Here is a 13,549-nt window from a genome sequence, read left to right as displayed (position 1 = left end):
GGCAGTTTGTCCTCTCAGAAAGCTAGCCAGACTGAAGATGCAAATGCGGACCATGACTACACGGCACATCCACCAGGGGCCGGGGCGGTTGTGCGCATGCGCGGGGTTCGGGCGGTTGTGCGCATGCGCGGGGCTGGGGCGGTTGTGCGCATGCGCGGGGTCAGGACGACAGTGCGCATGCGCGGGGCCGGGACGGTTGTGCGCATGCGCGGGGCCGGGCTAATGTGCGCATGCGCTGGGCTGGGGCTAATGTGCGCATGCGCGGGCCCGGGGCGGATGTGAGGTTGGACAACATCCGGTGGCTATAGCGCTAGCATTAAAAGGCTACGAAAATGGCTCGGTCTTGGCACAGTTATTTTTTTTCAGTCCCTGGTTCTTCATGTGGAGCAAGAAAACAGCCTTATCTGTCATATCATGCGTTCCCGACGGACCTGGACTAACGGAAGCAGTGGATCCAGGCGATCCGAAGAGATGAAGGTCCGGACTTTTGCATAAAGACGGGGAGCATTTTCGTATGTAGCCGCCACTTCACACCGCAGGATTTTTTTAGCGGATCCACCACCAGCCGCCTTAAAGTGTAGCTGTTCCTTCCCTGTTTGTCTGGAATTACTTCACTGCACCGGCAATGAGAGAGTCTGCTTTCGAGAGGGCTAAGAAACGGCAGTTTGTCCTCTCAGAAATCTAGCCAGGCTGAAGATGCTACTGCGGACAATAACAACACGACACATCCACCCGCAGGTAAAAGATAGTACATTGTACATATTTTCCATGTAAGAGAATTTCAGTAAAATAACTGTTGCTATATTATTATTATTATTATTATTTCACATAATAATGAGATTATGTGGTTATGTATTTTGTGGAGAGATTAAGTCAATGGCTGTATACATACATGCTCCGACTCACAACATGTATTGATCTAAACAGAAGTAATGTTTCAAATATATAATTAAAACTTATTGCTAACCGTATGTTTTGCTATTTTATTTTATGGTTTTACAGGTGCACTTGATAAAGCCCTGGATTATATTAAGGAGTTGGAGGCCAGATTTCAAAAAGTGGATTTGTCTGCCACACTTTTTAGCCGCTACTGTGCCTCTGATGACCAGATCCGGTTCTACACCAAATTTCCATCTGAATGTGTGTTCCGGATCTTCTGGGAGTCCATTGCACCCTCTGCATCACGCCTGGTGTACTGGACCAGAGCACAGAAACTTGGAGAGGAAGCATGTGCTGAAGCCAGCCCTGCCTGCTGCATGCCTCTGATTGATGAGATCCTGATGTACTCATTCAGGGTAGCAGTGGGCATGACATTGCTGACATGTTTGAAGTCAGCATAGCTACTGTCAGCCGAGTGACCATCACCTGGGCCAACTACCTCTTCATTGTGTTCTCTTCCATCAACCTGTGGATTAGTCGTGAGAAGATAAAAGCCAGTATGCCTCAGAAATTTCTGAAGTTCTCTCCAAATGTCTGTGTCATCTTGTACTGCACAGAAGTTGCTCTGGAAATACCATCATCCCTCACCTTTCAGTCTGAAACGTTCTCTGCCTACAAGAACCACACCACTCTGAAAGGGCTGATTGGAGTTGCTCCCTGTGGGTTGGTGACATTTATTTCAGAGTTGTATACAGGCTGCATCTCCCGACAACAAAGGTCAGTGAAATCCTTCCTCTGCTTGAGCTGGGAGATGAAGTCCTGGCAGATAAAGACTTCCTCATTCAAGACCTCCTTCATGAAGTTGGAGCCAAACTCATCATTCCACCATTTAGGTATCCTGGCAAGTTCAGCAAGGAAGAGACAGAGGAGACCCAGACCATTGCTCAGCTGCGGATCATTGTAGAGCGAGCAATCGCTAGCGTAAAGTGCTACCACATCTGGGATTCCCCGGTGCCTCTCACTTTAATAGGAACTGTCAATGAAATCTGGCACAACTGTTGTGTTTTGGCAAATTATCAAGGCCCATTTTGTGTTGCAGACTAAATTATTTCTGTATGTTAATTGTTGTACTGCTATGTAAAAAGTTAAATGTCTGGACTTTTGCAAAAAATATTCAATTAAAACACACTTTAGCAGCATACTTGACTTTCTTTTTGTATTAAGTTGAATTGCAAGGAAAACAAATCAAGTACAATTTACAATATCTAGTAAAAACAAAAAAATCCATAACTGTTTCATATTTTATAATTGTACACCATACATTGATTTAAAAAAATACTTAAGAGAACCTCAAGGAGAAAAATGTTTAAACATAAGTTTCAAGACAACTGCAGTTAAGAAAACAATTTTTTGTAAATTATCCAACTGCCTTTTAAAGACATTTGCACATCTGTATGTTTCATGAGTAACAACTATTTACAGTGATTCACAGCTTGAGATTGTATATTTGAAATGCAAAGGAACAAAAGGGTTAGTTACACATTTTATAATTCTTATTGCATTGACATGAACACATCAATGAAGGTGTTGAAGTAAAATAAGTCCAGTTTACAATGTTCTCAGTGAACATACCTCGCACCCATCTCTCATGAACTGGCAACGAGATGCAGTATGTGTTCACTAACGTTGCCAACCACCAGGAGGTGGGGCTGTTTCACCTATTACACCTGAACCCAAACTTGGAAGTAATGGCAAGTGGAATTCTATACAACATTAACTATGTTACACGGAGGAGGAGAGCCATTTTTCAGAGTTCTTGAATTACAGTCACCAAAACAGGAAGTGCCACAGCCCTATCAGATACAGCTTCCGGTTGCCGTGAAAAAGGTTTATAGGCTACATATGAGTTTACAGCATTTATTTTAAAATATATGTGTTTCACTGTTACCTGCTTGTAACTGTGAAATTATTCTGCAAAAATTCAGGAGGGAATACTAGGGACATTTGCATTTTCACCCGCAGCATCTTTCAAATATGTCAGAGAAAAAGTTGTGGCTCTCTGCTATACTGTTTGTCAAGTTGCTTCTTTTATGAAAAAAGTAGAAGAGTTCAAAGTCAGGAGTGTGCTGATGAACTGGGAATGCATAAAAGCAAAACAAGATTTCAGAAATAGCTTAGTGCTTCTTGAGTCCCTTTGCTGTTTTAAATTTGTAAAAATGTCAAACACAACATGAACTAGGAGCAAAAACAAACTGCTCAATTAGTCAGCTCTTGTGGGAGTCCCTCTTCAGCTCAGGCCGATGTTTTCCATATTGCTTTGACAAATATAGCCTCAGGCAGACCAGTAAACAGTTTCTGGCAGTGCAGAGACCCTGCTAACATTACATTCTACTGCAGGCAATACGCCCGAGGAGGAAGTGAAAGACCTGATGATGGTGTCACCATGGCAACAGGGCAAGGAGTGAGTCACTCCAAGTTGGACCTGACATCACAAGTGCATATCTCATCCTTTGTGCCGTCCTGTTGTGTTCAGGCCCATTCGACTGGAAGACGCCGTGGTTCCAGTAGGATGATGGTGACTGCATCACAGTTTTAATCACCCGGAGGGGCAAAGAAAACCAACTGGTGAGCCTCAATCCAGAAATGAATCAGAAGGTTTCTAATTATACCCCACTTTATCGACCTTTTTATCTGCAAAGAAAATCTTCAGAAATAAGCATCGTTGCATCCTGAGGGTCTGTGAGTCATCAGATTCAGAAGAAAAGCTTCAGAGTTGCAAAGCCATTGGGGTTTTATTCCTGATCAGACTATTAGCGATAGTGATGACTGGTCTTACAATTTTTACCAATAATGATGGAACATTATAAAAATTAAAAAAAAGGAATCAAAATCCATATTCCCATCTACATGTGCATTTGGATTGAACATTTGAGGCTGCAAATATCCATCATACAACATAAAAATATATTCTTACCATAATCTTCAAAAGAATAAGATATATATTGAAGATTTATTTCATGTTTTTTTGACTGAACTCAAACATCACATATGCACTTTTAAATACCATAAAAAAGATATCTTCTGATTACGATATCCTTAATTTGATCTCAAAAAACCTACTTTAGGATTGTTTTCTAATTTTGGTTAAAAATATTACATACAATTTCCATCAAAAAACATTATGACATGACTAATAATAACTTTTATGCAGTTATCATATTTTACAGCCACATAGGCTGTTAGGGTTGGAGTAGGGTTATAATTTGAAACATTGTTTAAGTTGTGTTTGTAAGTTGTCAGTTTTCTGTATACAACAATAGCTTTTGTGAATAAACATGCTATTTATTAACTTTTGTGGGTTTTTCTGTTTACTTTAGTCCAGCTTGAAGACAACATATAGAAAATGCTTATCAAACATTAGATTCATTCTGCAAGTCATTTTTATATTTGTCCGGTCCTCATAAGTAAAACAAATGAAGAAACAGTGAGTAATTTAATACAATTCTTCAATTCAGCAAAGATATTTCAAAAGAGGTGATTTCTAAAGAGGTTTAGCGTCACAGAGACTTTATCAAACAGTGGATGTAGTCTATCCCTAACAGAATGAGGAATAATCTCTCAAGTGTTGTGTTAGGGCTTTTTTTTTTTTAAAGAAATATGTCTTTCAGATGTTGTTAATTTGCTGTATAATGGGGCTTTCACGGATATTGTGCCTTTCTTAGCACTTCTTTTGCCATGATTTATTATTTATTTATTTATATATATTTTTTTTTATGAAACGGTGTAACAAATTTTGCTGACTAAACTGCACCGTGTAAAGAAAGTCAAGTTTACTTATTTATTTGCGTTCTTATGAGCTTTCCTTCCCGCTGAAATTCCCCGGTTAACCAATAGGTGGTGCAATGATTCTGCATTGCACCACATTGTCAAACTTTCAGTTGCGTCACCTGCTCTACTTCCGGTTTGCGAGTCTTCCGACACATCTCGTGACTGCTTTTATTTTTATTTACCATCAAACAAAGAGGGATAAACTGATGCGCTTATTACAGCGCATCAGAAGCGATTCTTTGCCATTAACCATGTATTTTCGGTAATAAACCAGTAGTTAAAGCTGCACCAAAGGACGAACCGGCATGTGGAGAGTTCAAGGTTTTGTCGGAAGAGGTAAGAGAAATGACATTGACTCTAGAGAAATGAAAGTTTTTATTTTACACTTTTATCTTGAGCCATTTTTATTGCTAGCTAGCTAGAGGTGAACTCGTGCTAATTATGGTTTCTATGTAGCATTTTTTAACGTTGACGTGCACTATTTTGCATTAAAACAAGTCATATGTTTCTTTCTATCCGCTGGAAGGTTTATTTTTGTTCACTTCCTGCCTTAATTTCATCCTAATTTCTATCCAGTTTAAGAGACGGAGTCTGTGCAAGAACAAGACAATGCTTTATATTAGAGAAAAGCATAAAAACTACTGAGCAGGGTAAGCACTAGTGAGGAACATTAGTTTGAAGGTCTGTTTTTAGAAAAGATGATGATGATGATGATGATGATAAGAAACACCAGGGGAAGACATTCAAATTAAACAAACACATATTATAGATTTTAAGGAAAATCCACAAAGGGTTCAAAGAAGCATAAAGACCAGCAATGAGAACAAGTTTTGTCTAAAAGCCAAAAAATCCTACTGAATCTAAGCTACTTTGTGTTATTGCAAAAAAATAAGAATTTTCACAAAATTGATCTAAAGCTTATATTTAGTGTAGAAAAAAAATCAGTTCAGACAAGTTTAGATTTTGTAGTGACTGAACAGGAGTTAAAGTGATTCAGGTGCTGAAATGTGTTGTAAATTTTACTTTCACAAACATGGTTAGGGTTTTACAAATCCTAAATTATATCTTAAGGTATGGTATGTTTTGCCAGTGTATGATGATCCTGTCAGGATTTTAGTATTTTTCACAATCCTGCTGGCTTTGTTGCTTTTTCCAGGAATGGTACATTTCTGCACATAGCAATAACAGCTCATTTCGAAGAAACACATATTTTTTGTAAAAGTTACATAGTTGTAGCTTTAATGGCTTTCAGAAGCATTTTTGTGGTTTTATTATTTAGGACTACAAAGTGGATGTTGTAGCTCTGGGGATTCAATAAGCTGTTTCTCTATAAAATGAAAACCTGGATATTTGAGTTTAACTGAGTAACTCTTGTTGTTCCTTCCCCACTCTGCCTCCATGCAGCGCTCCATCGTTACCATGGCAGTGGTACCTTACGACTCCCCCAGAACCACCAGGTTGAAGACGAGGTCATCAGTGGCTCAGCTGCTCTCTCTACTTCTCGACACTCCTTCGACAACAGGTGCCTTCCCCTTCATTGCTTCTGTTTCAGTTTTTCACTTCGTCCATCCTTTGACAAGATTATTGGTTTTAAAATAATAACTCAGCATTTTGAACATTTCCATTTTGTCTTCAAACCTGTAGGTACAGTTATTTTATTCATAAGGTTTGGATGAATTTAAGCCTCAGATATAGCCTTCGTCTGTCTGTTACAGTTCCTGTTGCATCGATGCAGATTCATTTTCAGCTGCTTGCATCAGCCAGCATCATCAGCATGTGTTTTAGTATAAGTAGCGTTAACAAAAAGCAGAAATAAACAGAGGCTGCTCAAACTGAAAATTTCTGATGTTGTGTACCGTGAGATTAAAATACAGAGAGATGCATCACATCTTTTTTCTTCTGTTAATATGCAGATCCCAGGAGGATGATGGACAGAGGAGGAAGAAAGATAAGACGTTTCAGTTTCATGCCGAACTTCCAAATTACACAGCCCTGGATGCTGTGGGATGGGTGGGTCTTTATGAAAGATCATCACTCAAAGATATTGTGTTATTGAGTTTGTAGTAATTGGTTTGTGGTAATTTATCAGAAAGATGTAAAAAGTGTACATACTGAAAGTCTAGCTTTCTGTTTGACAGAAATCAGTAATCAGAGGACTAATTTTAATCGCACTAAACAACGTAAAACCAGGAAGTGAAAGCTTCTGAGTTTAGTGCCACAATGCTGACCACTTCTGGAATACTATCAGGGTTTCCTGGCACAGATGCAGTGGAGATGTTCTCGTGACGGTGGCTTTCTCCACAGGGAGCGGTGGCAGTGCTGTTTATGCAGATCTGCAGAAGGATCCACTCCAGGTTTTCTTCAGGCAGCGAGCCCAGTCCCAGCGCTGGAACCCTGACAGCTCCCCCATCCCTGCAGAAATGCGGATACCGCGTCCTGCTGGAAATCTGTGAGTCTTTCTGGCACCATCGTAGTAGTACGCCCACACCAACTAAACATTAAAATCACTGCCAAAATTCATGAGATGTTTAACAGTCTCCATCCCATAACCCCTTTTTCCTATACCCTTGTGTGATCAGTACTCCAACACACCAATGTTGTTTGTCAGCAGTATCAAGACGTGACGTCCTGCCCAGAGGAAGAACTGTCTTGTGTCTCCAGGCTGTGCCAGACGGACAGAATCAAGATCAGTCCCCATCTCAAAGCAGCAACAGCAGTGGGACTACTGACAGTTCCCTCTCCGACCACCAGGAGAAGCTCTTGGGCAAGGATCCACTGACACATGGTTTGTTCTGTGCTTTAATGTCAGATTCTGTGAAATAGAGCCACTCTTGATGTTTTAGTACAATATTTGATGAGGATGGAGTTTTACACTTGTTATGTCTCTGACACACAGAGGAACCATATTTGAATTCTTCCCTGCAGACTGAGAGTAACCAAAAACTAACGGATAACAAAGACGAGGTGAAACTTTGGAAAGACTGCCTTTTCAGCTGTTCATAACCAGACCCAGTCAAGTTGAAATCTTATATTTATTGTTTAATCTTTATCTTTGTTTGTGTTTTTAGGAAGTGTCAGATAAAGAGAGGCTGACAGAAGCAGCGCTCAACCTCAGAAGTGTGGGGGACACCAGCGTACCTGTAATCCTGAACATCATTGGTAATGAAATTCAGCTTAGAATATCACCCAAACCTTCATGTGTAGAAACCTTTGTCCATTTGTGTCTCTTTCTCTGTGTATGCAACAGGTCTAGAAAGTGCCAAGAAAGAAAACTATGAGGAAGCTTTCTGCTGCTTTCTAGCTTCAGCTCAACATGGCTACAGCAAAGCGCAGTTTAACACTGGTGTGTGCTACGAGAAGGGCAGAGGAGTCAGCAAGAACAAGGAGAAGGTCAGACTATTGTTCATTTTTATGATACTTGGTAATCTTGACACAATAAGATTAGCAACAAAAAAAAGTTTATAATCTCAGTTAAATCATGCTTATCATAGAATGACCCTAAAAGAAAACAAAAATGCAATTCTTAAAATATAAATATACCAGATGTTATGTGTCAAATCCTAAACTTACTTATTGCAAAGTCAATGTACATGTTTGAACCTGATTTTAATATTTGAAGTGTTTGTCTTTTCTCTGTAAGGCTCTTCACTACTACAAGCTTGCAGCCATTAGTGGTCATAAACAAGCTCAGTATCACTATGCAAGGCTGCTGTTAGCCAGCAGGGGGCATCAGAGTACAGAGGAGGTGAATACAGCCATTAAGTTACTGGAAGAAGCAGCTACAGCTGGGCTCACGAAGGTAAAAGTCAAGACAGGGTTTCTGTAAAAGTTCAAACCCTTTCTGTGATAGTCTTTGGAGGTACAGTATTGAAATACTGTTAAGTAATTAACGAATAACCTACTTTACACTCTTGCCTTTTAGATTACTGAACTTTTTTATTAAAATTATGCCTTTTGTCAGAGCAGCACAGCAGTAGATAATATAACTAAGACAATTAATTCATTTGATTTTATGTTGGTTTAATGTGTTCTCGGTCACACCACTGTGGCAGTTTGGATTATTTTGCTTTTTCTTTTGGTTGTGAAAAGCAAAAATAATTAACTTAAAAGTGTTCATAAAAGCCCAAATTTTATTATTTTTTGGTTATCTAACTTTGCTAAGAGAATTATAAACATCACAATTAACCCTATTATATTCCTAAGTTTGAATAATTAAGAAAGATGTTGGGATCACAGAATAAAAAATATTTTTTATAATGGCAGCTTGTCGGGACTTGATTGTTTTATCAACATAATAAGACAAGAACTCCTTAACACAGGGGTGTCAAACTCCAGTCCTCAAGAGCCACATGTCCTGCAGTTTTTAGATGTGCCACAGGTACAAAACATTGGAATGAAATGGCTTAATTATCTCCTTCTTGTGTAGATAAGTTCTCCAGAGCCTTACTAATGACCTAATTATTTTATTCGGTGCTGCAGAGGGACATCTAAAAGTTACAGGATAGTGACCCTATCCAGGACTGGACTTTGAAACCTGTGCCTTAACACATCTTTTTCCTTTTCTGTTATTTAGGCTCAGATCTGCCTGGCCTCTTTTTATTCTCAGCATCCTGCCAAAAATATGTGCAAGTCCATTCAATACCTGAAGATGGCAGCAGAGAGTGGAGTGAGTCCCCTTCTAGATAATTCCACTGTAGATGTTTATCAGTCGCTTTTACAGAGACATCCTCCCCATCCTGGTGTATTATTTGAACCAGACTGCATTAGAAAAGTTTACTACATATGTTACTTTATTAGAATTTTGTACAACTTTCTGCTTCAGCTTTGTTTATACACTTTTACTATCGCTATTATTACTATTGCAGGATTTCACTGTGTTGGTTCATTTAAAATTGTAGCTGCAATGGAAATAACTCATAAAAACCTGTATCTTAATTTCTGGACCAAAATGAAACTTATAAATCTTGAACTCTGTTTTTGTGCTCAGGACAACTCTGCTCTGTTCTTGATGGGTCAGTGTTACGAAAGCGGCATTGAGGTGCAGCAGAATTTAAAGACAGCAGTGGAGTTTTATAAGCGAGCCGCACAAGCAGGAAACAAGCAAGCAAAGATCTTACTGACGCCTCATGATAATTCTTACAGGGGTAGGTTCAACTGATCAATAGGAAACATGTGTATTGCTCCTTGTTGATGTATAGCTGTTGTTAATGGCTGTTTTTATATATTTATTCTCACACTTGATGACATAGATGTAGCGATGCGCTCCATCCGATCAGCTCCCTGCTTCTCTGTGGCTGACAGCTGGCGCCAGCCGCTTTCTTCTCTGGCCCATCATTCTCAGTCCAGGCTCTTCCCTCATTCGTGGAGCACCGACAGCCTGTGTGCACCTCCGTCACTATCCCCCATACCTGTTCACCTCCATCCGCCCGGCACAGAAAGGGGAGTTTGCCAGTGGACAGTAGGAATAGGATAGGTGGCATAAGAAAAAAAAAAACAAAGCCAAGCTACATGTACAAGGAATGTATTTCAATTTGAATGTGGCATCTCTGAAAGGAAAGGGTTCTATCTATACACTATGAGGTCTGAATATGTTTTTTTTGTTGTTGTTGTTGTTTTGTTTTTGTCTGAAAGATGGTCAGAAAACAATCTGACAATGAAATAGCTTTAGCTTTTTTAGGCTATAAATGTCTTTATTTGTTCTCTAAAGTGCAAAAACCTTCAGATTGCCTTTGGTTGGGTTTCTCTGCTAACGCACAAGTAGGTTTAATCTTTTCAAAAGAACTACCATTACCAGGAATAATGCTAATCTCTGCTGTGTTGTATCAGTGTCATGTTTCAACTGTGCCAGTGTTAATTGTAAGGAGGCTGTTTACTCTGTGCAATGCACATTTTTAAGTAAAAAACTTTTTAAAAATCCAACTGAGTTTCTGACTTTCTGTGAAAGTCTATAATATTTTCTTTTATTAAACTTAAATAGTCTGTGCATGCATGGGTTCTCTGGGTGATTGGCATCCACACCAAATTACCCATTCAAAAACATGACTTTATTTTTAATTAATTGAAACACTTAACTGGGTTTTCTAAATGTAATTTTGCTCTGAGTGAGTACATGTTTGTCCTGTGATGGACTAGTGGCTTGTCCAGCCTTTCACCCAATGACCACAGGAGATGGGCACCAGAAGACAATGGATGGATGAACAAACTACACGTTGACATTAATGTAAACAAACTTTTATTTTACAATTCAGATTCATTAAAGTCCAATCATCCATCAATTCATCTGTTAATTAATTGACAATATTTTTTCCACACTGTAAGATGTTTGCTGGCAATTTTGGAAATTAGGTCTGAAGAAGGGATGGGAATCTAAAACCGAAAATGTCTTGGAGCCTTGGAACAAGACGCGTCTGATTCTTGCCTGGCTCTTTAAGAGCAGCCGTGTGTGTTCAGCGAGCTGCGTGATGTAACAGCCCGATGATGTGTGATTTCATTACCTGAGTTGCAAACTAACTCCGGTAGATTTATTATTACGGCTGCGTCCCTCCGTTTCGTGCTCCCGGCGTCCTCCGTTCGCGGCTCCTCATTGGCCGGCTGGGCTGCGAGAGAGAGGCGGAGAGGGCTCCACAGCGCCACGCCGCGCAGCTCCGGGGATCAACTGGCGCAGAGAGAGAGCGCACAGCTCGGCCGCCAGCAGCGCAGCGAACCGCGGGGCTGGTGAGGGCGGAGGGATGATGTGATGCGGGCGGCCCGGCTCAACGCCACGGGCAGGACTGACACTTAAAAGCAGCGCTTGACACCGGCCCACTACTTTGTGTCTCGTCGTCGTGAGAAGGGAAGGGAGGCGCGGACAGCTGAGCGAAGCGGTGAGTGGATGTAAATAGATGCTCTAACTGGGATGCGCTCCCCTCCCAGTGCGGCGGTGGTGATGGGGCTGAAGAGATGCGAAAGATCTGCTGCGTCTGCCCTGAAAATTAGACCCTAGATTTCGCCACGACACCACATCTACTTTTAATTCCTGGCATTTTGGGTACGCGAGATTAGATCAGGCTGGTCCCTGGTTTATTTAGGAAGGAGTTTACAGAGGCTGCAAGGAAAGCAGGCGCAGGAATACTCCACCCATGACATCATCGACTTTTGCAAGTTCAATTTCTCCCCAGTTTGTGCTTTCATCTGTTGCATTTCTTTTTCTCTCTCTCTCTCTCTCTCTCTCTTTTTCTTTCAGAAGCTGAGCAGCTCAGAGTTGAGGGAGTAGACACGTCATAACTAGCTGGTTTTCTGTAAAATGTGTTATGATTAATCCAGGAAGCCTGTTTTTGAAATTAGCTAATAAAATCTTAAGATTAAAAACACTTAAGTGTGAAAATTGATTAGGAGTCAAAAGAAGATTCTGATGTTTTTTTCCTTCACAGTTATAGAGACGATGCTAGAATTTGTATGTCAAAAATATTGGATTTTGTCTTTTCAAGTACATTTGTGAGAAAGGTCATGACCTGTGTGTGTGTGGGAGGGGGGAGGGGAAGATTACCTCATAAATTAAAATTCAAATGTACATTACAGTTTAAAAGAATTTAAACTCAGACTGAGCTGATGTTCAGAGATTCTGCTGGTGACATCTTTCCTTCTCCTGAATAACTTCCCTTGACATGACGCACAGCAGATTTATTGACGACTTTGCAGGAATCATAACAGCCTCTTTGTGTTGACTGTGTCCCACTGTCCTGCAAACTGCTGTGTCATTCTGCTCCCTTTCTCCCTGTAATAGCCCTCTTTTCTCCTCCTCTCCCTGCATCCTGTCTCTGCCCCACTTAGCCCGTAACTACCAGAGAACCTGTCTGCATCGCAGAGGGGAGGGTTTCAGGCGGAAAAGGCTGCTGTTTGTGTTAATGATGCAGTTTGTCCACTTGATCAGTAACAATGTGAAGCTACAGTAGTTTGTACTAACATTTGAACCATTTTGATTCATTTGTTTGTGGAATTTTCTGCTGCAACGTCACTTAACCAAAACTCTTGAGAACTTATAGAAATTTGTCAAGCTGCTACTAAAAAGCTCAATATAATTTATTGGCTTTTAAGTGACCAACCATCACGCACTACTGTGTAATTGTGAAGTGGAAAGAAAATTTGATTTCCAAATTTACATGCAAAAAATTATCTAAAAATGTTTGCATGCATTTAAGATATTATGTCATAGAACCCACAGTCTCTAATTATAATTTTACAGACTTTACACAAATGGAGACTGATATTTTTGTCCATCCTCTGTGAAATAACTAATTTTCTGTTGTATTTATTTTCATATCCTGCCACATATTCTGAATTAGGTTTATGTCTCCACTTTGAGTAGGCCATTCTCACTCAATAATATGCTTTGATAAACCATCCCACACCTCTGGCTTTATGTTTCGGGTTGTTGTTAGGCTAAATGTGAACCTCCATTCCCAGCTTCAAGTCTTTAGTACCCTCTAACATGCTTTATTTCGAGATTGACTCATTTTCCCATTAACATTGATCAGTTTCCCTAACCCTGTTAAAGAAAGCACCTCCACAGCATTATGTGTTTTACTGTGGAGACACTATGTTCTTGGAGAGGTTGGTGTCAGTTTTCCTGCAGGTAGTAACGGTTCAGTTTTATGACACAAACACTGTATATTCTTTAGATGTGAACTCAATAAATTCTCATAAACTGCATGAAAAAGTTGATAAAATTGTTAACTAAGCTTACCGAGGCCGTTTCTAAGCGGACTAACGGAAATAAATAGTTTTTACCTCTTTGAGACCGTTCTCCGCCAATGAACCCTGAAAAAAACATCACAGAACATCAGCAGTAGATCAACAGGCAGAG

The 13,549-nt window shown here is 40.1% G+C and overlaps 2 protein-coding genes across 4 annotated transcripts in view; both read left to right on the top strand.

The window, feature by feature from the left end:
• Positions 1–4,831: 4,831 nt before the first annotated feature.
• Positions 4,832–10,626, top strand: dele1 (DAP3 binding cell death enhancer 1). Of its 2 annotated transcripts, none has more exons than XM_055034716.1 (12): positions 4,832–5,043; positions 6,112–6,229; positions 6,621–6,717; positions 7,012–7,156; positions 7,319–7,492; positions 7,604–7,671; positions 7,776–7,866; positions 7,955–8,097; positions 8,348–8,506; positions 9,281–9,373; positions 9,695–9,851; positions 9,957–10,626. In XM_055034716.1, the coding sequence occupies exons 1-12, from the start codon at positions 5,013–5,015 to the stop codon at positions 10,178–10,180; spliced, it is 1,500 nt and encodes a 499-aa protein (XP_054890691.1). In that variant the 5' UTR covers positions 4,832–5,012; the 3' UTR covers positions 10,181–10,626. The 2 variants fall into 2 exon arrangements, with proteins under 2 accessions (XP_054890691.1, XP_054890690.1); XM_055034715.1 differs by having other exon boundaries at positions 7,316–7,492.
• Positions 10,627–11,277: 651 nt separating this feature from the next.
• LOC129362900 (amyloid beta precursor protein binding family B member 2-like) overlaps positions 11,278–13,549 on the top strand; it is a 39,274-nt gene continuing 37,002 nt past the window's right edge. For both annotated transcript variants that reach the window (XM_055034710.1, XM_055034709.1), the window contains exon 1: positions 11,278–11,570. The gene's annotated coding sequence lies outside the window, so the exon portion shown is untranslated. The remainder of the gene's footprint in view (positions 11,571–13,549) is intronic.

Source organism: Poeciliopsis prolifica, unplaced genomic scaffold, assembly GCF_027474105.1.
Source record: "Poeciliopsis prolifica strain line A6 unplaced genomic scaffold, Auburn_PproV2 SCAFFOLD009, whole genome shotgun sequence".
NCBI lineage: Eukaryota > Metazoa > Chordata > Actinopteri > Cyprinodontiformes > Poeciliidae > Poeciliopsis > Poeciliopsis prolifica.
This window is presented reverse-complemented; position numbering and strand designations above follow the sequence as displayed.